The sequence below is a fragment of the Procambarus clarkii genome, chromosome 18, assembly GCF_040958095.1.
Source record: "Procambarus clarkii isolate CNS0578487 chromosome 18, FALCON_Pclarkii_2.0, whole genome shotgun sequence".
Classification (NCBI taxonomy): Eukaryota; Metazoa; Arthropoda; class Malacostraca; order Decapoda; family Cambaridae; genus Procambarus; species Procambarus clarkii.
In genome coordinates, this window is record NC_091167.1 from 6,086,390 (window position 1) to 6,111,284 (window position 24,895).

Genomic DNA, 24,895 nt, shown 5'->3' on the forward strand with positions numbered 1-24,895 from the left:
CGCCGTCACCAATAGTGTTATGGAACAAAGTGACGCCGCCGCCAATAGTGTTATGGAACAGAGTGACGCGGCCACCAATAGTGCCATGAACAGAGTGACGCCGCCACCAATAGTGTTATGGAACAGAGTGACGCCACAACCAATAGTGTCATGAACAGAGTGACACTATTCGTGGTGGCGTCACTCAGTTCCACAACACTATTGGTGGCGGCGTCACTTTGTTCCATAACTTTGCGTCACTTTGTTCATGACATTATTGGTTGCAGCGTCACTCTATTCATGACACTATTGGTGGCGGCGTCACTCTGTTCATGACACTATTAGTGGTGGCGTCACTCTGTTCCAGGATTAGAAATTCTTCTAATCTGACGCTGCAACCAATAATGTCATGAACAAAGTGACGCCGCCTCCAATAGTGTCATGAACAAAGTGACGCCGCCACCAATAGTGTCATCAATAGAGTGACACCGCCACCAATGGTATCATGAACAAAGTGACGCCGCCACCTATAGTGTCATGAACAAAGTGACGCTGCCACCAATAGCGTCATGAACAGAGTGACGCCGCCACCAATAGCGTCATGAACAGAGTGACGCCGCCATCAATAGTGTCATGAACAAAGTGACGCCGCCACCAATAGTGTCATGAAGAGAATTGCGCGGCCACCAATAGTGTTATGGAACAGAGTGACGTCACCACCAATAGTGTTATGGAACAGAGTGACGCCGCCACCAATAGTGTTACGGAACAGAGTGACGCCGCCAATAATAGTGTTATGGAACAGAGTGACCCCGCCACCAATAGTGTTATGGAACAGAGTGACGCCGCCACTAATAGTGTCATGAACAGAGTGACGCCGCCACCAATAGTGTTATGGAACAGAGTGACCCCGCCACCAATAGTGTTATGGAACAGAGTGACGCCGCCACCAATAGTGTTATGGAACAGAGTGACGCCGCCACCAGTAGTGTTATGGAACAGAGTGACGCCGACACCAATAGTATTATGGAACAGAGTGACGCCGCCACCAGTAGTGTCATGAACAGAGTGACGCCGCTACCAATAGTGTTATGGATCAGAGTGACGCCGCCGCTAATAGTGTTATGGAACAGAGTAACGCCGCCGCCAATATTGTGATGGAACAGAGTGACGCCGCCGCCAATAGTGTTATGGAACAGGGTATCGCCGCCGTCAATAGTGTCATGAACAGAATGTCGCCGCCACCAATAGTGTTATGGAACAGAGTGACGCCACCACCAATAGTGTTATGGAACAGAGTGACGCCGTCACCAATAGTGTTATGGAACAAAGTGACGCCGCCGCCAATAGTGTTATGGAACAGAGTGACGCGGCCACCAATAGTGCCATGAACAGAGTGACGCCGCCACCAATAGTGTTATGGAACAGAGTGACGCCACAACCAATAGTGTCATGAACAGAGTTACACCACCACCAATAGTGTTATGGAACAGAGTGACGCCACCACCAATAGTGTCATGAACAGAGTGACGCTACCACCAATATTGTTATGGAACAGAGTGACGCCGCTACCAATAATGTCATCAATAGAGTGACACCAGCGCCAATAGTGTTATGGAACAGAGTGAAGCCGCAAACAACAGTGTTATGGAACAGAGTGACGCCGCCACCCATAGTGTTATGGAACAGAGTTACGCTGCCACCAATAGTGTCATGAACAGAGTAACGCCGCCATCAATAGTGTCATGAACAGAGTGACGCTGCCACCAATAGTGTTATGGAACAGAGTGACGCCGCCACCAATAGTGTCATGAACAGAGTGACACCACCACTAATAGTGTCATGAACAGAGTGACGCCGCCACCAATAGTGTTATTAAACAGAATGTCGCCGCCACCAATAGTGTTATGGAACAGAGTGACACCGCCGCCTATAGTTTTATGGAACAGAGTGACGCCGCCACCAATAGTGTTATGGAACAGAGTGACGCCGCCGCCAATAGTGTTATGGAACAGAGTGACGCCGCGGCCAATAGCGTTATGGAACAGAGTGACGCCGCCACAAATAGTGTTATAGAACAGATTGACGCTGCCACCAATAGTGTTATGGATCAGAGTGACGCCGCCACCATTAGTGTCATGAACAAAGTGACTCCGCCACCAATAGTGTTATGGAACAGAGTGACGCCGCCGCTAATAGAGTTATGGAACAGAGTGACGCCGCCGCCAATATTGTGATGGAACAGAGTGACGCCGCCGACAATAGTGTTATGGAACAGAGTAACGCCGCTGTCAATAGTGTCATGAACAGAATGTCGCCGCCACCAATAGTGTTATGGAACAGAGTGACACCGCCACCAATAGTGTTATGGAACAAAGTGACGCCGCCGCCAATAGTGTTATGGAACAGAGTGACGCGGCCACCAATAGTGCCATGAACAGAGTGACGCCACCATTAATAGTGTTATGGAACAGAGTGACGCCACCACCAATAGTGTCATGAACAGAGTGACGCTGCCACCAATAGTGTTATGTAACAGAGTGACGCCGCCACCAATAGTGTCATCAATAGAGTGACACCAGCGCCAATAGTGTTATGGAACAGAGTGACGCCGCAACCCATAGTGTTATGGAACAGAGTTACGCTGCCACCAATAGTGTCATGAACAGAGTAACGCCGCCATCAATAGTGTCATGAACAAAGTGACGCTGCCACCAATAGTGTTATGGAACAGAGTGACGCCGCTACCAATAGTGTCATGAACAGAGTGACACCACCACTAATAGTGTCATGAACAGAGTGACGCCGCCACCAATAGTGTTATGGAACAGAGTGACGCCGCCACCAGTAGTGTTATGGAACAGAGTGACCCCGCCACCAGTAGTGTCATGAACAGAGTGACGCCGCCACCAGTAGGGTTATGGAACAGAGTGACGCCGCCTCCAATAGTGTTATAGAACAGAGTGACGCCGCCTCCAATAGTGTTATGGAACAGAGTGAAGCCGCCTCCAATAGTGTTATGGAACAGAGTGAAGCCGCCGCCGATAGTGTTATGGAACAGATTGACGCCGCCTCCAATAGTGTTATAGAACAGAGTGACGCCGCCTCCAAAATTGTTATAGAACAGAGTGAAGATGCCGCCGATAGTGTTATGGAACAGAGTGACGCCGCCTCCAATAGTGTTATAGAACAGAGTGATGCCGCCAGCAACAGTATTATGGAACAGAGTGACGCCGTCACCAAAAGTGTTATGGAACAGAGTGACGCCGCCACCAATAGTGTCATGAACAGAGTGACGCTGCCACCAGTAGTGCCATGAACAGAGTGAAGCCGCCACCAACTGTGTTATGGAACAGAGTGACGCCGCCACCAGAAGTGTATGGAACAGAATGTCGCCGCCACCAATAGTGTTATGGAACAGACTGACACCGCCGCCTATAGTTTTATGGAACAGAGTGACGCCGCCACCAATAGTGTTATGAAACAGAATGTCGCCGCCACCAATAGTGTTATGGAACAGAGTGACGCCGCCACCAATAGTGTCATGAACAGAGTGACGCCGCGACCAATAGTGTCATGAACAGAGTGACGCCGTCACCAATAGTGTTATGGAACAGAGTGACGCCGCCACCAGTAGTGTTATGGAACAGAGTGACGCCGCCACCAATAGGGTTATGGAACAGAGTGACGCCACCACCAATAGTGTCATGAACAGAGTGACACCACCACCAATAGTGTTATGGAACAGAGTGACGCCACCACCAATAGTGTCATGAACAGAGTGACGCTGCCACCAATAGTGTCATGGAACAGAGTGACGCCGCCACCAATAGTGTCATCAATAGAGTGACACCAGCGCCAATAGTGTTATGGAACAGAGTGAAGCCGCCAACAACAGTGTTATGGAACAGAGTGACGCCGCCACCCATAGTGTTATGGAACAGAGTGACGCCGCCACCAATAGTGTTATGGAACAGAGTGACGCCGCCACCAGTAGTGTCATGAACAGAGTGACGCCGCCACCAGTAGTGTCATGAACAGAGTGACGCCGCCACCAATAGGGTTATGGAACAGAGTGACGCCGCCTCCAATAGTGTTATAGAACAAAGTGACGCCGCCTCAAATAGTGTTATGGAACAGAGTGACACCGCCGACTATAGTTTTATGGAACAGAGTGACGCCGCCACCAATAGTGTTATGGAACAGAGTGACACCGCCGCCTATAGTTTTATGGAACAGAGTGACGCCGCCACCAATAGTGTTATGGAACAAAGTGACGCCGCCGCCAATAGTGTTATGGAACGGAGTGACGCGGCCACCAATAGTGCCATGAACAGAGTGACGCCGCCAACAATAGTGTTATGGAACAGAGTGACGCCACCACCAATAGTGTCATGAACAGAGTGACACCACCACCAATAGTGTTATGGAACAGAGTGACGCCACCACCAATAGTGTCTTGAACAGAGTGACGCTACCACCAATAGTGTTATGGAACAGAGTGACGCCGCCACCAATAGTGTCATCAATAGAGTGACACCAGCGCCAATAGTGTTATGGAACAGAGTGAAGCCGCCAACAACAGTGTTATGGAACAGAGTGACGCCGCCACCCATAGTGTTATGGAACAGAGTTACGCTGCCACCAATAGTGTCATGAACAGAGTAACGCCGCCATCAATAGTGTCATGAACAGAGTGACGCTGCCACCAATAGTGTTATGGAACAGAGTGACGCCGCCACCAATAGTGTCATGAACAGAGTGACACCACCACTAATAGTGTCATGAACAGAGTGACGCCGCCACCAATAGTGTTATGGAACAGAATGTCGCCGCCACCAATAGTGTTATGGAACAGAGTGACACCGCCGCCTATAGTTTTATGGAACAGAGTGACGCCGCCACCAATAGTGTTATGGAACAGAGTGACGCCGCCGCCAATAGTGTTATGGAACAGAGTGACGCCGCGGCCAATAGCGTTATGGAACAGAGTGACGCCGCCACCAATAGTGTTATAGAACAGATTGACGCTGCCATCAATAGTGTTATGGATCAGAGTGACGCCGCCACCATTAGTGTCATGAACAAAGTGACACCGCCACCAATAGTGTTATGGAACAGAGTGACGCCGCCGCTAATAGAGTTATGGAACAGAGTGACGCCGCCGCCAATATTGTGATGGAACAGAGTGACGCCGCCGCCAATAGTGTCATGAACAGAATGTCGCCGCCACCAATAGTGTTATAGAACAGAGTGACACCGCCACCATTAGTGTTATGGAACAAAGTGACACCGCCGCCAATAGTGTTATGGAACAGAGTGAGGCGGCCACCAATAGTGCCATGAACAGAGTGACGCCGCCATTAATAGTGTTATGGAACAGAGTGACGCCACCACCAATAGTGTCATGAACAGAGTGACGCTGCCACCAATAGTGTTATGTAACAGAGTGACGCCGCCACCAATAGTGTCATCAATAGAGTGACACCAGCGCCAATAGTGTTATGGAACAGAGTGAAGCCGCCAACAACAGTGTTATGGAACAGAGTGACGCCGCCACCCATAGTGTTATGGAACAGAGTTACGCTGCCACCAATAGTGTCATGAACAGAGTAACACCGCCATCAATAGTGTCATGAACAGAGTGACGCTGCCACCAATAGTGTCATGAACAGAGTGACACCACCACTAATTGTGTCATGAACAGAGTGACGCCGCCACCAATAGTGTTATGGAACAGAGTGACGCCGCCACCAGTAGTGTTATGGAACAGAGTGACGCCGCCACCAGTAGTGTCATGAACAGAGTGACGCCGCCACCAGTAGGGTTATGGAACAGAGTGATTCCGCCACCAATAGGGTTATGGAACAGAGTGACGCCGCCTCCAATAGTGTTATAGAACAGAGTGACGCCGCCTCCAATAGTGTTATGGAACAGAGTGAAGCCCCCTCCAATAGTTTTATGGAACAGAGTGAAGCCGCCGCCGATAGTGTTATGGAACAGAGTGACGCCGCCTCCAATAGTGTTATAGAACAGAGTGATGCCGCCAGCAACAGTATTATGGAACAGAGTGACGCCGTCACCAAAAGTGTTATGGAACAGAGTGACGCCGCCACCTATAGTGTCATGAACAGAGTGACGCTGCCACCAATAGTGTCATGAACAGAGTGACGCCGCCACCAGCAGTGTTATGGAACAGAGTGACGCCGCCACCAGAAGTGTATGGAACAGAATGTCGCCGCCACCAATAGTGTTATGGAACAGAGTGACACCGCCGCCTATAGTTTTATGGAACAGAGTGACGCCGCCACCAATAGTGTTGTGGAACAGAATGTCGCCGCCACCAATAGTGTTATGGAACAGAGTGACGCCGCCACCAATAGTGTCATGAACAGAGTGACGCCGCGACCAATAGTGTCATGAACAGAGTGACGCCGCCACCAATAGTGTTATGGAACAGAGTGACGCCGCCACCAGTAGTGTTATGATACCTGGTTGATGGGGTTCTGGGAGTTCTTCTACTCCCCAAGCCCGGCCCGAGGCCAGGCTTGACTTGTGAGAGTTTGGTCCACCAGGCTGTTACTTGGAGCGGCCCGCAGGCCCACATACCCACCACAGCCCGGTTGGTCCGGCACTCCTTGGAGGAATAAATCTAGTTTCCTCTTGAAAATGTCCACGGTTGTTCCGCCAATATTTCTTATGCTTGCTGGGAGGACGTTGAACAACCGCGGACCTCTGATGTTTATACAGTGTTCTCTGATTGTGCCTATGGCACCTCTGCTCTTCATTGGTTCTATTCTACATTTTCTTCCATGTCGTTCACTACAGTACGTTGTTGTTTTACTTTGTAGATTTGGTACTTGGCCCTCCAGTATCTTCCAGGTATATATTATTTGATATCTCTCTCGTCTTCTTTCTAGTGAGTACATTTGGAGGGCTTTGAGACGATCCCAATAATTTAGGTGCTTTATTGCGTCTATGCGTGCCGTATATGTTCTCTGTATTCCCTCTATTTCAGCAATCTCTCCTGCTTTGAAGGGGGAAGTGAGTACTGAGCAGTACTCAAGACGGGACAACACAAGTGCCTTGAAGAGTACAACCATTGTGATGGGATCCCTGGATTTGAAAGTTCTCGTAATCCATCCTATCATTTTTCTGGCTGTCGCAATATTTGCTTGGTTATGCTCCTTAAACGTTAGGTCGTCCGACATTATTATTCCCAAATCCTTTACATGCTGTTTTCCTACTATGGGTACATTTGATTGTGTTTTGTACTCTGTATTATGTTTAAGGTCCTCATTTTTACCGTACCTGAGTACCTGGAATTTATCACTGTTAAACATCATGTTATTTTCTGATGCCCAGTCGAAAACTTTATTAATATCAGCTTGAAGTTTTTCAATGTCCTCAGCCGAGGTAATTTTCATACTGATTTTTGTGTCATCTGCAAAGGATGATACGAAGCTGTGACTTGTATTTTTGTCTATATCTGATATGAGAATAAGGAAAAGCAGTGGTGCAAGGATTGTACCCTGAGGTACAGAGCTTTTCACTGCACTTGGACTAGATTTTATATGGTTGACAGTTACTCGCTGAGTCCTGTTTGACAGAAAACTGAGTATCCAGCGTCCTACTTTACCGGTTATTCCCATTGACTTCATTTTGTGTGCTATCACGCCATGGTCACATTTATCGAAGGCCTTTGCGAAGTCCGTGTATATCACATCAGCATTCTGTTTCTCTTCTAATGCCTCAGTGACTTTGTCGTAGTGCTCAAGTAGCTGTGAGAGGCACGATCTTCCCGCTCGAAATCCATGTTGGCCTGGGTTATGAAGGTCATTGGTCTCCATGAAATTGGTGACCTGACTCCTAATCACTCTCTCAAATACTTTTATGATGTGCGATGTTAGTGCAACTGGTCTATAATTTTTTGCCAATGCTTTGCTCCCTCCCTTGTGTAGAGGGGCTATGTCTGCTACTTTAAGTGCATCTGGTATCTCCCCCGTGTCCAAGCTCTTCCTCCACACTATACTGAGTGCCTGTGCTACCGGCACTTTGCATTTCTTTATAAATATTGAATTCCATGAGTCTGGACCTGGGGCCGAGTGCATGGGCATGTTTTCAATTTCTTTTTCAAAATTTAGTGCGCTCGTATTTATATCAGTTATATTTACCGGGGTTTGAATATCCCGCATAAAGAAAATGTCTGGATCTTCCACCTTCATGTTGTTTATTGGAGTGCTAAACATGTCCTCATACTGCTTTTTTAGGATTTCACTAATTTCTTTGTCATCCTCCGTGTATGAACCTTCACTTGTACGAATAGGTCCAATACTGGCAGTGGTTTTTGCTTTTGATTTCGCATATGAGAAGAAATATTTTGGATTTTTCTTTATTTCCTGAATTGCTTTCTGTTCTAACTGCCTTTCTTCAGTTTCATATGAGTGTTTCAATTTCCGCTCGATTTCTTCAATCTCCCTATTTAAATTATTCCTTCTTTGACGGGAAATTCGTGTCTGCATAAGCAGTTCCGTTATTTTTTTCCTGCGTTTATAGTGTCGTCTGCGTTCTCTTTCTACGTTAGATCTCTTTCTGGCTTTCCTCAAAGGAACATGTTTCAGACAGACTTGATACGCTTCTGAAGTAAGTTTTTCTATTCCTTCTGTAGGACTTGTATTATTTAGAACAGTTCCCCATGGAATGTTTGTAAGTTCCCTGTTTATTATCTCCCAGTCTATCCTTTTATTATTAAAATTGAATTTACTGAATAGCCCCTCTCGCTTTATCAACGTTTTAGGTCTATTCTGAGTATTGATGGTCGTTTGCACTTCAATGAGTTTGTGATCTGAGTATGTGGTATCTGATATCGTAATGTCTCTGATAATGTCTTCATTGTTCGTAAAGACCAGATCTAGAATATTTTCATTTCTCGTTGGCTCCGATATCTGCTGATTGAGTGAAAATTTGTCACAGAATCTAAGTAGTTCTCTAATCTGTGGTTGGTTAGGTCCTGATAGATTTCCTGGTATAATATTATTGTTTGCTATTTTCCACCTGAGACTAGGCAAGTTGAAGTCACCTAGGAAAATAATATCAGGTATCGGGTTCTCCAAATTATCAAGGCTATTCTCTATTTTGCTTATCTGTTCTGTGAATCCCTCAGCCGTTGCATCTGGCGGTTTGTATATTAGTATAATCACTAAATTTATTTTCTCTATTTTTACTCCCAGTACCTCTACCACCTCATTTGTAACGTTTAGGAGCTCCGAGCATACAAGGTCTTCCCTAATATACAGACCCACTCCTCCATGTGACCTAATTTTCCTATCACACCTGTATAGGTTAAATCCTGGAATCCAGATCTCTCTGTCCAACAATTCCCCTGCATGGGTTTCTGTGAAAGCTCCAAATACTGCATTTGACTCCGTGAGGAGGCCATTTATGAACTGTACTTTGTTGTTTGTTCTTGTTTTCAGTCCTTGTATGTTGGCAAAGATGAATGAGGTTACTCTATTAGTGATAGTTTGAATGGGAGACTTTTTCGGCACGTCCATTAATCGTGGACATAATGAGTTTGTTCTGACCAGTACTGATTGTTGTAGGGCAGTTTTCTGTCGTAGTTGTAGTTCCCTTTCGGTGGGTAATTGTATCTGTAATTCTGGAATGCCAGTGGATCTGGCATCCAGTTCCATACACTCTCCATGCTGCTCCTTTTGAATTCTCTGCCGGTCTGGTATAAAAAAATTATAGAGTTTCCTCCAAATTCATTATCCTGCTTGCCACTCTTTATGTAGCGTTCCGTGCCTTTCACGTGAAAGTGTGGGCAGCTAAGGTCATAGCATTTTCTGTCCTCCAGTGAGGTTTGGCACATGTCAGGATGGAAAAACCTACATATTGATCCAAATCGACACTCACCTTTCCTAAGCATATTTAAACATTTTTTGGGATGTTGGTAACTGCATTCTAATCCTTTCTTATTACCAGCATATCTATGTCTGCATATGCCCTTTGCATAAAATTTGCATAAGTCTGTCCTTCTGTTCTGAATTGCTCTATCGAGAACCGTCGTGGTGTCTGTACCTATCGAGCTGTCAGGTACACTTTCTAGTTTAATGTCATCTACATCCTGGCCTACTGAGTCAGAGTTTACAACTTCCTGAGTTTCAGCCTCAGTTTCATCCCTGACTATAGCCTCCGCCCCTTGTATATTAGAATTGTTGTTCCTTTCCCACTCCTTCTGGATGGCTGGTAGGCTTTCAATGAATGATGTTTTCCGTTCATGCGTTCATGTTATCTAGAAGGTTTTCTAGAAGGATGGAACAGAGTGACGCCGCCACCAATAGGGTTATGGAACAGAGTGACGCCGCCTCCAATAGTGTTATAGAACAGAGTGACGCCGCCTCAAATAGTGTTATGGAACAGAGTGAAGCCGCCTCCAATAGTGTTATGGAACAGAGTGAAGCCGCCGCCGATAGTGTTATGGAACAGAGCGACGCCGCCTCCAATAGTGTTATAGAACAGAGTGACGCCGCCTCCAATAGTGTTATAGAACAGAGTGAAGCCGCCGCCGATAGTGTTATGGAACAGAGTGACACCGCCGCCTATAGTTTTATGGAACAGAGTGACGCCGCCACCAATAGTGTTATGGAACAGAATGTCGCCGCCACCAATAGTGTTATGGAACAGAGTGACGCCGCCACCAATAGTGTCATGAACAGAGTGACGCCGCGACCAATAGTGTCATGAACAGAGTGACGCCGCCACCAATAGTGTTATGGAACAGAGTGACGCCGCCACCAGTAGTGTTATGGAACAGAGTGACGCCGCCACCAATAGGGTTATGGAACAGAGTGACGCCGCCTCCAATAGTGTTATAGAACAGAGTGACGCCGCCTCAAATAGTGTTATGGAACAGAGTGAAGCCGCCACCAATAGTGTTATGGAACAGAGTGAAGCCGCCGCCGATAGTGTTATGGAACAGAGCGACGCCGCCTCCAATAGTGTTATAGAACAGAGTGACGCCGCCTCCAATAGTGTTATAGAACAGAGTGAAGCCGCCGCCGATAGTGTTATGGAACAGAGTAACGCCGCCTCCAATAGTGTTATAGAACAGAGTGATGCCGCCAGCAACAGTATTATGGAACAGAGTGACGCCGTCACCAAAAGTGTTATGGAACAGAGTGACGCCGCCACCAATAGTGTCATGAACAGAGTGACGCTGCCACCAATAGTGTCATGAACCGAGTGACGCCGCCACCAATAGTGTCATGAACAGAGTGACGCCGCCACCAATAGTGTTATGGAACAGAGTGACGCCGCCGCCAATAGTGTTATGGAACAGAGTGACGCCGCGGCCAATAGCGTTATGGAACAGAGTGACGCCGCCGCCAATATTGTGATGGAACAGATTGACGCTGCCACCAATAGTGTTATGGATCAGAGTGACGCCGCCACCATTAGTGTCATGAACAAAGTGACGCCGCCACCAATAGTGTTATGTAACAGAGTGACGCCGCCGCTAATAGTGTTATGGAACAGAGTGACGCCGCCGCCAATATTGTGATGGAACAGAGTGACGCCGCCGCCAATAGTGTTATGGAACAGAGTAACGCCGCCGTCAATAGTGTCATGAACAGAATGTCGCCGCCACCAATAGTGTTATGGAACAGAGTGACGTCACCACCAATAGTGTTATGGAACAGAGTGACGCCGCCACCAATAGTGTTATGGAACAAAGTGACGCCGCCGCCAATAGTGTTATGGAACAGAGTGACGCGGCCACCAATAGTGCCATGAACAGAGTGACGCCGCCACCAATAGTGTTATGAAACAGAGTTATGGAACGTTATGGAACAGAGTGACGCCGCCGCCAATAGTGTTATGGAACAGAGTGACGCCGCCGCTAATATTGTGATGGAACAGAGTGACGCCGCCGCCAATAGTGTTATGGAACAGAGTAACGCCGCCGTCAATAGTGTCATGAACAGAATGTCGCCGCCACCAATAGTGTTATGGAACAGAGTGACGTCACCACCAATAGTGTTATGGAACAGAGTGACGCCGCCACCAATAGTGTTATGGAACAAAGTGACGCCGCCGCCAATAGTGTTATGGAACAGAGTGACGCGGCCACCAATAGTGCCATGAACAGAGTGACGCCGCCACCAATAGTGTTATGAAACAGAGTTATGGAACGTTATGGAACAGAGTGACGCCGCCACCAATAGTGTTATGGAACAGATTGACGCTGCCACCAATAGTGTTATGGATCAGAGTGACGCCGCCACCATTAGTGTCATGAACAAAGTGACGCCGCCACCAATAGTGTTATGGAACAGAGTGACGCCGCCGCTAATAGTGTTATGGAACAGAGTGACGCCGCCGCCAATATTGTGATGGAACAGAGTGACGCCGCCGCCAATAGTGTTATGGAACAGAGTAACGCCGCCGTCAATAGTGTCATGAACAGAATGTCGCCGCCACCAATAGTGTTATGGAACAGAGTGACGTCACCACCAATAGTGTTATGGAACAGAGTGACGCCGCCACCAATAGTGTTATGGAACAAAGTGACGCCGCCGCCAATAGTGTTATGGAACAGAGTGACGCGGCCACCAATAGTGCCATGAACAGAGTGACGCCGCCACCAATAGTGTTATGAAACAGAGTGACGCCACCAACAATAGTGTCATGAACAGTGTGACACCACTACCAATAGTGTTATGGAACAGAGTGACGCCACCACCAATAGTGTCATGAACAGAGTGACGCTGCCACCAATAGTGTTATGGAACAGAGTGACGCCGCCACCAATAGTGTCATCAATAGAGTGACACCAGCGCCAATAGTGTTATGGAACAGAGTGAAGCCGCCAACAACAGTGTTATGGAACAGAGTGACGCCGCCACCCATAGTGTTATGGAACAGAGTTACGCTGCCACCAATAGTGTTATGGAACAGAGTGACGCTGCCACCAATAGTGTTATGGAACAGAGTGACGCCGCCACCAATACTGTCATGAACAGAGTGACACCACCACTAATAGTGTCATGAACAGAGTGATGCCGCCACCAATAGTGTTATGGAACAGAGTGACGCCGCCACCAATAGTGTTATGGAACAGATTGACGCTGCCACCAATAGTGTTATGGATCAGAGTGACGCCGCCACCATTAGTGTCATGAACAAAGTGACGCCGCCACCAATAGTGTTATCGAACAGAGTGACGCCACCGATAATAGTGTTATGGAACAGAGTGACGCCGCCGCCAATATTGTGATGGAACAGAGTGACGCCGCCGCCAATAGTGTTATGGAACAGAGTAACGCCGCCGTCAATAGTGTCATGAACAGAATGTCGCCGCCACCAATAGTGTTATGGAACAGAGTGACGCCACCACCAATAGTGTTATGGAACAGAGTGACGCGGCCACCAATAGTGCCATGAACAGAGTGACGCCGCCACCAATAGTGTTATGGAACAGAGTGACGCCACCACCAATAGTGTCATGAACAGAGTGACACCACCACCAATAGTGTTATGGAACAGAGTGACGCCACCACCAATAGTGTCATGAACAGAGTGACGCTGCCACCAATAGTGTTATGGAACAGAGTGACGCCGCCACCAATAGTGTCATCAATAGAGTGACACCAGCGCCAATAGTGTTATGGAACAAGAGTGAAGCCGCCAACAACAGTGTTATGGAACAGAGTGACACCGCCACCCATAGTGTTATGGAACAGAGTTACGCTGCCACCAATAGTGTCATGAACAGAATGACGCTGCCACCAATAGTGTTATGGAACAGAGTGACGCCGCCACCAATAGTGTCATGAACAGAGTGACACCACCACTAATAGTGTCATGAACAGAGTGACGCCGCCACCAATAGTGTTATGGAACAGAGTGACGCCGCCACCAGTAGTGTTATGGAACAGAGTGACGCCGCCACCAATAGTGTCATGAACAGAGTGACGCCGCCACCAATAGGGTTATGGAACAGAGTGACACCGCCGCCTATAGTTTTATGGAACAGAGTGACGCCGCCACCAATAGTGTTATGGAACAGAGTGACACCGCCGCCTATAGTTTTATGGAACAGAGTGACGCCGCCACCCATAGTGTTATGGAACAGAGTGACGCCGCCACCAATAGTGTCATGAACAGAGTGACACCACCACTAATAGTGTCATGAACAGAGTGACGCCGCCACCAATAGTGTTATGGAACAGAGTGACGCCGCCACCAGTAGTGTTATGGAACAGAGTGACGCCGCCACCAGTAGTGTCATGAACAGAGTAACGCCGCCATCAATAGTGTCATGAACCGAGTGACGCTGCCACCAATAGTGTTATGGAACAGAGTGACGCCGCCACCAATAGTGTCATGAACAGAGTGACACCACCACTAATAGTGTCATGAACAGAGTGACGCCGCCACCAGTAGTGTTATGGAACAGAGTGACGCCGCCACCAATAGTGTTATGGAACAGAGTGACGCCGCCTCCAGTAGTGTCATGAACAGAGTGATGCCGCCACCAATAGGGTTATGGAACAGAGTGAAGCCGCCTCCAATAGTGTTATGGAACAGAGTGAAGCCGCCGCCGATAGTGTTATGGAACAGAGTGACGCCGCCTCCAATAGTGTTATAGAACAGAGTGACGCCGCCTCCAATAGTGTTATAGAACAGAGTGAAGCCGCCGCCGATAGTGTTATGGAACAGAGTGATGCCGCCTCCAATAGTGTTATAGAACAGAGTGATGCCGCCAGCAACAGTATTATGGAACAGAGTGACGCCGTCACTAAAAGTGTTATGGAACAGAGTGACGCCGCCACCAATAGTGTCATGAACAGAGTGACGCCGCCACCAATAGGGTTATGGAACAGAGTGACGCCGCCTCCAATAGTGTTATAGAACAGAGTGACGCCGCCTCAAATAGTGTTATGGAACAGAGTGAAGCCGCCTCCAATAGTGTTATGGAACAGAGTGAAGCCGCCGCCGATAATGTTATGGAACAGAGTGACGCCGCCTCCAATAGTGTTATAGAACAGAGTGACGCCGCCTCCAGTAGTCTTATAGAACAGAGTGAAGCCGCCGCCGATAGTGTTATGGAACAGAGTGACGCCGTCTCCAACAGTGTTATGGAACAGAGTGACGCTGCCACCAGAAGTGTTATGGAACAGAATGTCGCCGCCACCAATAGTGTTATGGAACAGAGTGACGCCGCCACTAATAGTGTTATGGAACAGAATGTCGCCGCCACCAATAGTGTTATGGATCAGAGTGACGCCGCCACCAATAGTGTCATGAACAGAGTGACGCCGCGACCAATAGTGTCATGAACAGAGTGACGCCGCCACCAATAGTGTCATGAACAGAGTGACGCCGCCGCCAATAGTGTTATGGAACACAATGACGCCACTACGAATGGTGTCATGTACAGATTGACGCCGCCATCAATAGTGTTATGGAACAGAGTGACGCCGCCACCAATAGTGTTATGGAACAGAGTGACTTCGGCACCAATAGTGTTATGGAACAGTGACGCCGCCGCTTATAGTGTTATGGAATAGAGTGACGCCGCCGCCAATAGTGTTATGGAACACATGACGCCACCACGAATGGTGTCATGTACAGATTGACGCCGCCATCAATAGTGTTATGGAACAGAGTGACGCCGCCACCAATAGTGTTATGGAGCAGAGTGACACAACCACCAATAGTGTCATGAACAGAGTGACGCCGCCTCTAATAGTGTCATGAACAGAGTGACTCCGCTACCAATAGTGTCATAAACAAAGTGACACCGCCACCAATAGTGTCATGAAAAAGTGACGCCGTCACCAATAGTGTCAACAATAGAGGGACACCGCCACCAATAGTGTCAACAATAGAGTGACACCGCCACCAATAGTGTCATGAACAAAGTGACGCCCTCACCAGTAGTGTTATGGAACAGAGTGACGCCGCCGCTTATAGTGTCATGAACAGAGTGACGCCGCCACCAATAGTGTTATTGAACAGACTGACGCCGCCACCAATAGTGTCATGAACAGAGTGACGCCACCGCCAATAGTGTCATGAACAGAGTGACACTATTCGTGGTGGCGTCACTCTGTTCCATAACACTGTTGGTGGCGGCGTCACTCTGTTATTGACACTATTGGCGGCGGCTTCACTCCGTTCATGACACTATTGGTGGCGGCGTCACTCTGTTCATGACAGTATTGGTGGCGGCGTCACTCTGTTCCATAACACTATTTGTGGCGGTGTCACTCTGTTCATGACACTATTGGTGGCGGCGTCACTCTGTTCATGACACTATTGGTGTCGGTGTCACTCTGTTCATGACACTATTTGTGGCGGCGTCACTCTATTCATGGCACTATTGGTGTCGGTGTCACTCTGTTCATGACACTATTGGTGGCGGCGTCAATCTGTTCATGGCACTATTGGTGGCGGCGTCACTCTGTTCATGACACTATATGTGGCGGCTTCACTCTGTTCATGACACTATTGGTGACTGCGTCACCCTGTTCATGACACTATTGGTGGCGGCGTCACTCTCTTCATGACACTATTGGTGACAGCTTCACTCTCTTCATGACACTTATCTCTGCCGGCGTCACTCTGTTTGTGACTTAATTAATTGCAGCGTCACTCTACTCGTGACACCAGCGGTGGCGGCGTCACACTGTTCATGGCACTATTAGTGGCGGCGTATCTCTGTTTATGACACAAATAGTGACGATGTCACACTCTTAAAGACACCATCGGGGACATGGTTACTGTGTTAACGACACCAGTTTTGGCGCAGTCACGATCATTGACACAGGAGATAGCGGCATTACTCTCTTCACTGGAACAGTGGCAGTGTCCTCGCTTTCTCATAGACTTCAGCGGCGTCACAGTCTTCATAACGCCAGTGATGGCGGCATCATTCTTGTCGTGACAACAGCTGCGGCGGTGTGTCTGTCTCTCTTCCTGGCACCATTGATGCTACCGTCAATCTCCTATTGACACCAGTGTTGGCGTGACAGAAGATGTAAGGATGCGACAATAGCGTTGATGGCGTGGCAATAGTGGAGGAGACGTGCCATCATTAGTGTCAACTTTAACATAAGAAGAGGCCGCCGACACATGACATTGCGAGGTCTAGACTAGGTCACGTGTGATTTGTTTCATATAAATTAACCTGATGAGGTGATAATTCCCAGTCATCGGCCAAACATTAGTGAGAACAGTCATCACTATAGTGTCAACAGTTTTATATTTAAGTGATATCCTACAGATATTTCAGAGTGACGCTGCCACCAGTAGTGCCATGAACAGAGTGACGCCGCCACCAATAGTGTTATGGAACAGAGTGACGCCACCACCAATAGTGTCATGAACAGAGTGACACCACCACCAATAGTGTTATGGAACAGAGTGACGCCACCACCAATAGTGTCATGAACAGAGTGACGCTGCCACCAATAGTGTTATGGAACAGAGTGACGCCGCCACCAATAGTGTCATCAATAGAGTGACACCAGCGCCAATATTTTTATGGAACAAGAGTGAAGCCGCCAACAACAGTGTTATGGAACAGAGTGACACCGCCACCCATAGTGTTATGGAACAGAGTTACGCTGCCACAAATAGTGTCATGAACAGAGTAACGCCGCCATCAATAGTGTCATGAACAGAATGACGCTGCCACCAATAGTGTTATGGAACAGAGTGACGCCGCCACCAATAGTGTCATGAACAGAGTGACACCACCACTAATAGTGTCATGAACAGAGTAACGCCGCCACCAATAGTGTTATGGAACAGAGTGACGCCGCCACCAGTAGTGTTATGGAACAGAGTGACGCCGCCACCAATAGTGTCATGAACAGAGTGACGCCGCCACCAATAGGGTTATGGAACAGAGTGACACCGCCGCCTATAGTTTTATGGAACAGAGTGACGCCGCCACCAATAGTGTTATGGAACAGAGTGACACCGCCGCCTATAGTTTTATGGAACAGAGTGACGCCGCCACCCATAGTGTTATGGAACAGAGTGACGCCGCCACCAATAGTGTCATGAACAGAGTGACACCACCACTAATAGTGTCATGAACAGAGTGACGCCGCCACCAATAGTGTTATGGAACAGAGTGACGCCGCCACCAGTAGTGTTATGGAACAGAGTGACGCCGCCACCAGTAGTGTCATGAACAGAGTAACGCCGCCATCAATAGTGTCATGAACCGAGTGACGCTGCCACCAATAGTGTTATGGAACAGAGTGACGCCGCCACCAATAGTGTCATGAACAGAGTGACACCACCACTAATAGTGTCATGAACAGAGTGACGCCGCCACCAGTAGTGTTATGGAACAGAGTGACGCCGCCACCAATAGTGTTATGGAACAGAGTGACGCCGCCTCCAGTAGTGTCATGAACAGAGTGATGCCGCCACCAATAGGGTTATGGAACAGAGTGAAGCCGCCTCCAATAGTGTTATGGAACAGAGTGAAGCCGCCGCCGATAGTGTTATGGAACAGAGTGACGCCGCCTCCAATAGTGTTATAGAACAGAGTGAAGCCGCCGCCGATAGTGTTATGGAACAGAGTGATGCCGCCTCCAATAGTGTTATAGAACAGAGTGATGCCGCCAGCAACAGTATTATGGAACAGAGTGACGCCGTCACTAAAAGTGTTATGGAACAGAGTGACGCCGCCACCAATAGTGTCATGAACAGAGTGACGCCGCCACCAATAGGGTTATGGAACAGAGTGACGCCGCCTCCAATAGTGTTATAGAACAGAGTGACGCCGCCTCAAATAGTGTTATGGAACAGAGTGAAGCCGCCTCCAATAGTGTTATGGAACAGAGTGAAGCCGCCGCCGATAATGTTATGGAACAGAGTGACGCCGCCTCCAATAGTGTTATAGAACAGAGTGACGCCGCCTCCAGTAGTCTTATAGAACAGAGTGAAGCCGCCGCCGATAGTGTTATGGAACAGAGTGACGCCGTCTCCAACAGTGTTATGGAACAGAGTGACGCTGCCACCAGAAGTGTTATGGAACAGAATGTCGCCGCCACCAATAGTGTTATGGAACAGAGTGACGCCGCCACTAATAGTGTTATGGAACAGAATGTCGCCGCCACCAATAGTGTTATGGATCAGAGTGACGCCGCCACCAATAGTGTCATGAACAGAGTGACGCCGCGACCAATAGTGTCATGAACAGAGTGACGCCGCCACCAATAGTGTCATGAACAGAGTGACGCCGCCGCCAATAGTGTTATGGAACACAATGACGCCACCACGAATGGTGTCATGTACAGATTGACGCCGCCATCAATAGTGTTATGGAACAGAGTGACGCCGCCACCAATAGTGTTATGGAACAGAGTGACTTTGGCACCAATAGTGTTATGGAACAGTGACGCCGCCGCTTATAGTGTTATGGAATAGAGTGACGCCGCCGCCAATAGTGTTATGGAACACATGACGCCACCACGAATGGTGTCATGTACAGATTGACGCCGCCATCAATAGTGTTATGGAACAGAGTGACGCCGCCACCAATAGTGTTATGGAGCAGAGTGACACAACCACCAATAGTGTCATGAACAGAGTGACGCCGCCTCTAATAGTGTCATGAACAGAGTGACTCCGCTACCAATAGTGTCATAAACAAAGTGACACCGCCACCAATAGTGTCATGAAAAAGTGACGCCGTCACCAATAGTGTCAACAATAGAGGGACACCGCCACCAATAGTGTCAACAATAGAGTGACACCGCCACCAATAGTGTCATGAACAAAGTGACGCCCTCACCAGTAGTGTTATGGAACAGAGTGACGCCGCCGCTTATAGTGTCATGAACAGAGTGACGCCGCCACCAATAGTGTTATTGAACAGACTGACGCCGCCACCAATAGTGTCATGAACAGAGTGACGCCACCGCCAATAGTGTCATGAACAGAGTGACACTATTCGTGGTGGCGTCACTCTGTTCCATAACACTGTTGGTGGCGGCGTCACTCTGTTATTGACACTATTGGCGGCGGCTTCACTCCGTTCATGACACTATTGGTGGCGGCGTCACTCTGTTCATGACAGTATTGGTGGCGGCGTCACTCTGTTCCATAACACTATTTGTGGCGGTGTCACTCTGTTCATGACACTATTGGTGGCGGCGTCACTCTGTTCATGACACTATTGGTGTCGGTGTCACTCTGTTCATGACACTATTTGTGGCGGCGTCACTCTATTCATGGCACTATTGGTGTCGGTGTCACTCTGTTCATGACACTATTGGTGGCGGCGTCAATCTGTTCATGGCACTATTGGTGGCGGCGTCACTCTGTTCATGACACTATATGTGGCGGCTTCACTCTGTTCATGACACTATTGGTGACTGCGTCACCCTGTTCATGACACTATTGGTGGCGGCGTCACTCTCTTCATGACACTATTGGTGACAGCTTCACTCTCTTCATGACACTTATCTCTGCCGGCGTCACTCTGTTTGTGACTTAATTAATTGCAGCGTCACTCTACTCGTGACACCAGCGGTGGCGGCGTCACACTGTTCATGGCACTATTAGTGGCGGCGTATCTCTGTTTATGACACAAATAGTGACGATGTCACACTCTTAAAGACACCATCGGGGACATGGTTACTGTGTTAACGACACCAGTTTTGGCGCAGTCACGATCATTGACACAGGAGATAGCGGCATTACTCTCTTCACTGGAACAGTGGCAGTGTCCTCGCTTTCTCATAGACTTCAGCGGCGTCACAGTCTTCATAACGCCAGTGATGGCGGCATCATTCTTGTCGTGACAACAGCTGCGGCGGTGTGTCTGTCTCTCTTCCTGGCACCATTGATGCTACCGTCAATCTCCTATTGACACCAGTGTTGGCGTGACAGAAGATGTAAGGATGCGACAATAGCGTTGATGGCGTGGCAATAGTGGAGGAGACGTGCCATCATTAGTGTCAACTTTAACATAAGAAGAGGCCGCCGACACATGACATTGCGAGGTCTAGACTAGGTCACGTGTGATTTGTTTCATATAAATTAACCTGATGAGGTGATAATTCCCAGTCATCGGCCAAACATTAGTGAGAACAGTCATCACTATAGTGTCAACAGTTTTATATTTAAGTGATATCCTACAGATATTTCAGAGTGACGCTGCCACCAGTAGTGCCATGAACAGAGTGAAGCCGCCACCAACTGTGTTATGGAACAGAGTGACGCCGCCACCAGAAGTGTATGGAACAGAATGTCGCCGCCACCAATAGTGTTATGGAACAGACTGACACCGCCGCCTATAGTTTAATGGAACAGAGTGACGCCGCCACCAATAGTGTTATGAAACAGAATGTCGCCGCCACCAATAGTGTTATGGAACAGAGTGACGCCGCCACCAATAGTGTCATGAACAGAGTGACGTTGCGACCAATAGTGTCATGAACAGAGTGACGCCGTCACCAATAGTGTTATGGAACAGAGTGACGCCGCCACCAGTAGTGTTATGGAACAGAGTGACGCCGCCACCAATAGGGTTATGGAACAGAGTGACGCCACCACCAATAGTGTCATGAACAGAGTGACACCACCACCAATAGTGTTATGGAACAGAGTGACGCCACCACCAATAGTGTCATGAACAGAGTGACGCTGCCACCAATAGTGTCATGGAACAGAGTGACGCCGCCACCAATAGTGTCATCAATAGAGTGACACCAGCGCCAATAGTGTTATGGAACAGAGTGAAGCCGCCAACAACAGTGTTATGGAACAGAGTGACGCCGCCACCCATAGTGTTATGGAACAGAGTGACGCCGCCACCAATAGTGTTATGGAACAGAGTGACGCCGCCACCAGTAGTGTCATGAACAGAGTGACGCCGCCACCAGTAGTGTCATGAACAGAGTGACGCAGCCACCAATAGGGTTATGGAACAGAGTGACGCCGCCTCCAATAGTGTTATAGAACAAAGTGACGCCGCCTCAAATAGTGTTATGGAACAGAGTGACACCGCCGACTATAGTTTTATGGAACAGAGTGACGCCGCCACCAATAGTGTTATGGAACAGAGTGACACCGCCGCCTATAGTTTTATGGAACAGAGTGACGCCGCCACCAATAGTGTTATGGAACAAAGTGACGCCGCCGCCAATAGTGTTATGGAACGGAGTGACGCGGCCACCAATAGTGCCATGAACAGAGTGACGCCGCCAACAATAGTGTTATGGAACAGAGTGACGCCACCACCAATAGTGTCATGAACAGAGTGACACCACCACCAATAGTGTTATGGAACAGAGTGACGCCACCACCAATAGTGTCTTGAACAGAGTGACGCTACCACCAATAGTGTTATGGAACAGAGTGACGCCGCCACCAATAGTGTCATCAATAGAGTGACACCAGCGCCAATAGTGTTATGGAACAGAGTGAAGCCGCCAACAACAGTGTTATGGAACAGAGTGACGCCGCCACCCATAGTGTTATGGAACAGAGTTACGCTGCCACCAATAGTGTCATGAACAGAGTAACGCCGCCATCAATAGTGTCATGAACAGAGTGACGCTGCCACCAATAGTGTTATGGAACAGAGTGACGCCGCCACCAATAGTGTCATGAACAGAGTGACACCACCACTAATAGTGTCATGAACAGAGTGACGCCGCCACCAATAGTGTTATGGAACAGAATGTCGCCGCCACCAATAGTGTTATGGAACAGAGTGACACCGCCGCCTATAGTTTTATGGAACAGAGTGACGCCGCCACCAATAGTGTTATGGAACAGAGTGACGCCGCCGCCAATAGTGTTATGGAACAGAGTGACGCCGCGGCCAATAGCGTTATGGAACAGAGTGACGCCGCCACCAATAGTGTTATAGAACAGATTGACGCTGCCACCAATAGTGTTATGGATCAGAGTGACGCCGCCACCATTAGTGTCATGAACAAAGTGACACCGCCACCAATAGTGTTATGGAACAGAGTGACGCCGCCGCTAATAGAGTTATGGAACAGAGTGACGCCGCCGCCAATATTGTGATGGAACAGAGTGACGCCGCCGCCAATAGTGTCATGAACAGAATGTCGCCGCCACCAATAGTGTTATAGAACAGAGTGACACCGCCACCATTAGTGTTATGGAACAAAGTGACGCCGCCGCCAATAGTGTTATGGAACAGAGTGAGGCGGCCACCAATAGTGCCATGAACAGAGTGACGCCGCCATTAATAGTGTTATGGAACAGAGTGACGCCACCACCAATAGTGTCATGAACAGAGTGACGCTGCCACCAATAGTGTTATGTAACAGAGTGACGCCGCCACCAATAGTGTCATCAATAGAGTGACACCAGCGCCAATAGTGTTATGGAACAGAGTGAAGCCGCCAACAACAGTGTTATGGAACAGAGTGACGCCGCCACCCATAGTGTTATGGAACAGAGTTACGCTGCCACCAATAGTGTCATGAACAGAGTAACACCGCCATCAATAGTGTCATGAACAGAGTGACGCTGCCACCAATAGTGTTATGGAACAGAGTGACGCCGCCACCAATAGTGTCATGAACAGAGTGACACCACCACTAATTGTGTCATGAACAGAGTGACGCCGCCACCAATAGTGTTATGGAACAGAGTGACGCCGCCACCAGTAGTGTTATGGAACAGAGTGACGCCGCCACCAGTAGTGTCATGAACAGAGTGACGCCGCCACCAGTAGGGTTATGGAACAGAGTGACTCCGCCACCAATAGGGTTATGGAACAGAGTGACGCCGCCTCCAATAGTGTTATAGAACAGAGTGACGCCGCCTCCAATAGTGTTATGGAACAGAGTGAAGCCCCCTTCAATAGTGTTATGGAACAGAGTGAAGCCGCCGCCGATAGTGTTATGGAACAGAGTGACGCCGCCTCCAATAGTGTTATAGAACAGAGTGATGCCGCCAGCAACAGTATTATGGAACAGAGTGACGCCGTCACCAAAAGTGTTATGGAACAGAGTGACGCCGCCACCTATAGTGTCATGAACAGAGTGACGCTGCCACCAATAGTGTCATGAACAGAGTGACGCCGCCACCAGCAGTGTTATGGAACAGAGTGACGCCGCCACCAGAAGTGTATGGAACAGAATGTCGCCGCCACCAATAGTGTTATGGAACAGAGTGACACCGCCGCCTATAGTTTTATGGAACAGAGTGACGCCGCCACCAATAGTGTTGTGGAACAGAATGTCGCCGCCACCAATAGTGTTATGGAACAGAGTGACGCCGCCACCAATAGTGTCATGAACAGAGTGACGCCGCGACCAATAGTGTCATGAACAGAGTGACGCCGCCACCAATAGTGTTATGGAACAGAGTGACGCCGCCACCAGTAGTGTTATGATACCTGGTTGATGGGGTTCTGGGAGTTCTTCTACTCCCCAAGCCCGGCCCGAGGCCAGGCTTGACTTGTGAGAGTTTGGTCCACCAGGCTGTTACTTGGAGCGGCCCGCAGGCCCACATACCCACCACAGCCCGGTTGGTCCGGCACTCCTTGGAGGAATAAATCTAGTTTCCTCTTGAAAATGTCCACGGTTGTTCCGGCAATATTTCTTATGCTTGCTGGGAGGACGTTGAACAACCGCGGACCTCTGATGTTTATACAGTGTTCTCTGATTGTGCCTATGGCACCTCTGCTCTTCATTGGTTCTATTCTACATTTTCTTCCATGTCGTTCACTCCAGTACGTTGTTATTTTACTTTGTAGATTTGGTACTTGGCCCTCCAGTATCTTCCAGGTATATATTATTTGATATCTCTCTCGTCTTCTTTCTAGTGAGTACATTTGGAGGGCTTTGAGACGATCCCAATAATTTAGGTGCTTTATTGCGTCTATGCGTGCCGT

General features: G+C 48.6%; 1 protein-coding gene across 1 annotated transcript; it reads left to right on the top strand.

The window, feature by feature from the left end:
- The first annotated feature begins 4,795 nt into the window (after positions 1-4,795).
- On the top strand, positions 4,796-21,281 carry LOC138365912 (uncharacterized). The gene is made up of 3 exons (XM_069326625.1): positions 4,796-5,088; positions 5,871-6,102; positions 21,156-21,281. The coding sequence occupies exons 1-3, from the start codon at positions 4,796-4,798 to the stop codon at positions 21,279-21,281; spliced, it is 651 nt and encodes a 216-aa protein (XP_069182726.1).
- The last annotated feature ends 3,614 nt before the right edge of the window (positions 21,282-24,895 follow it).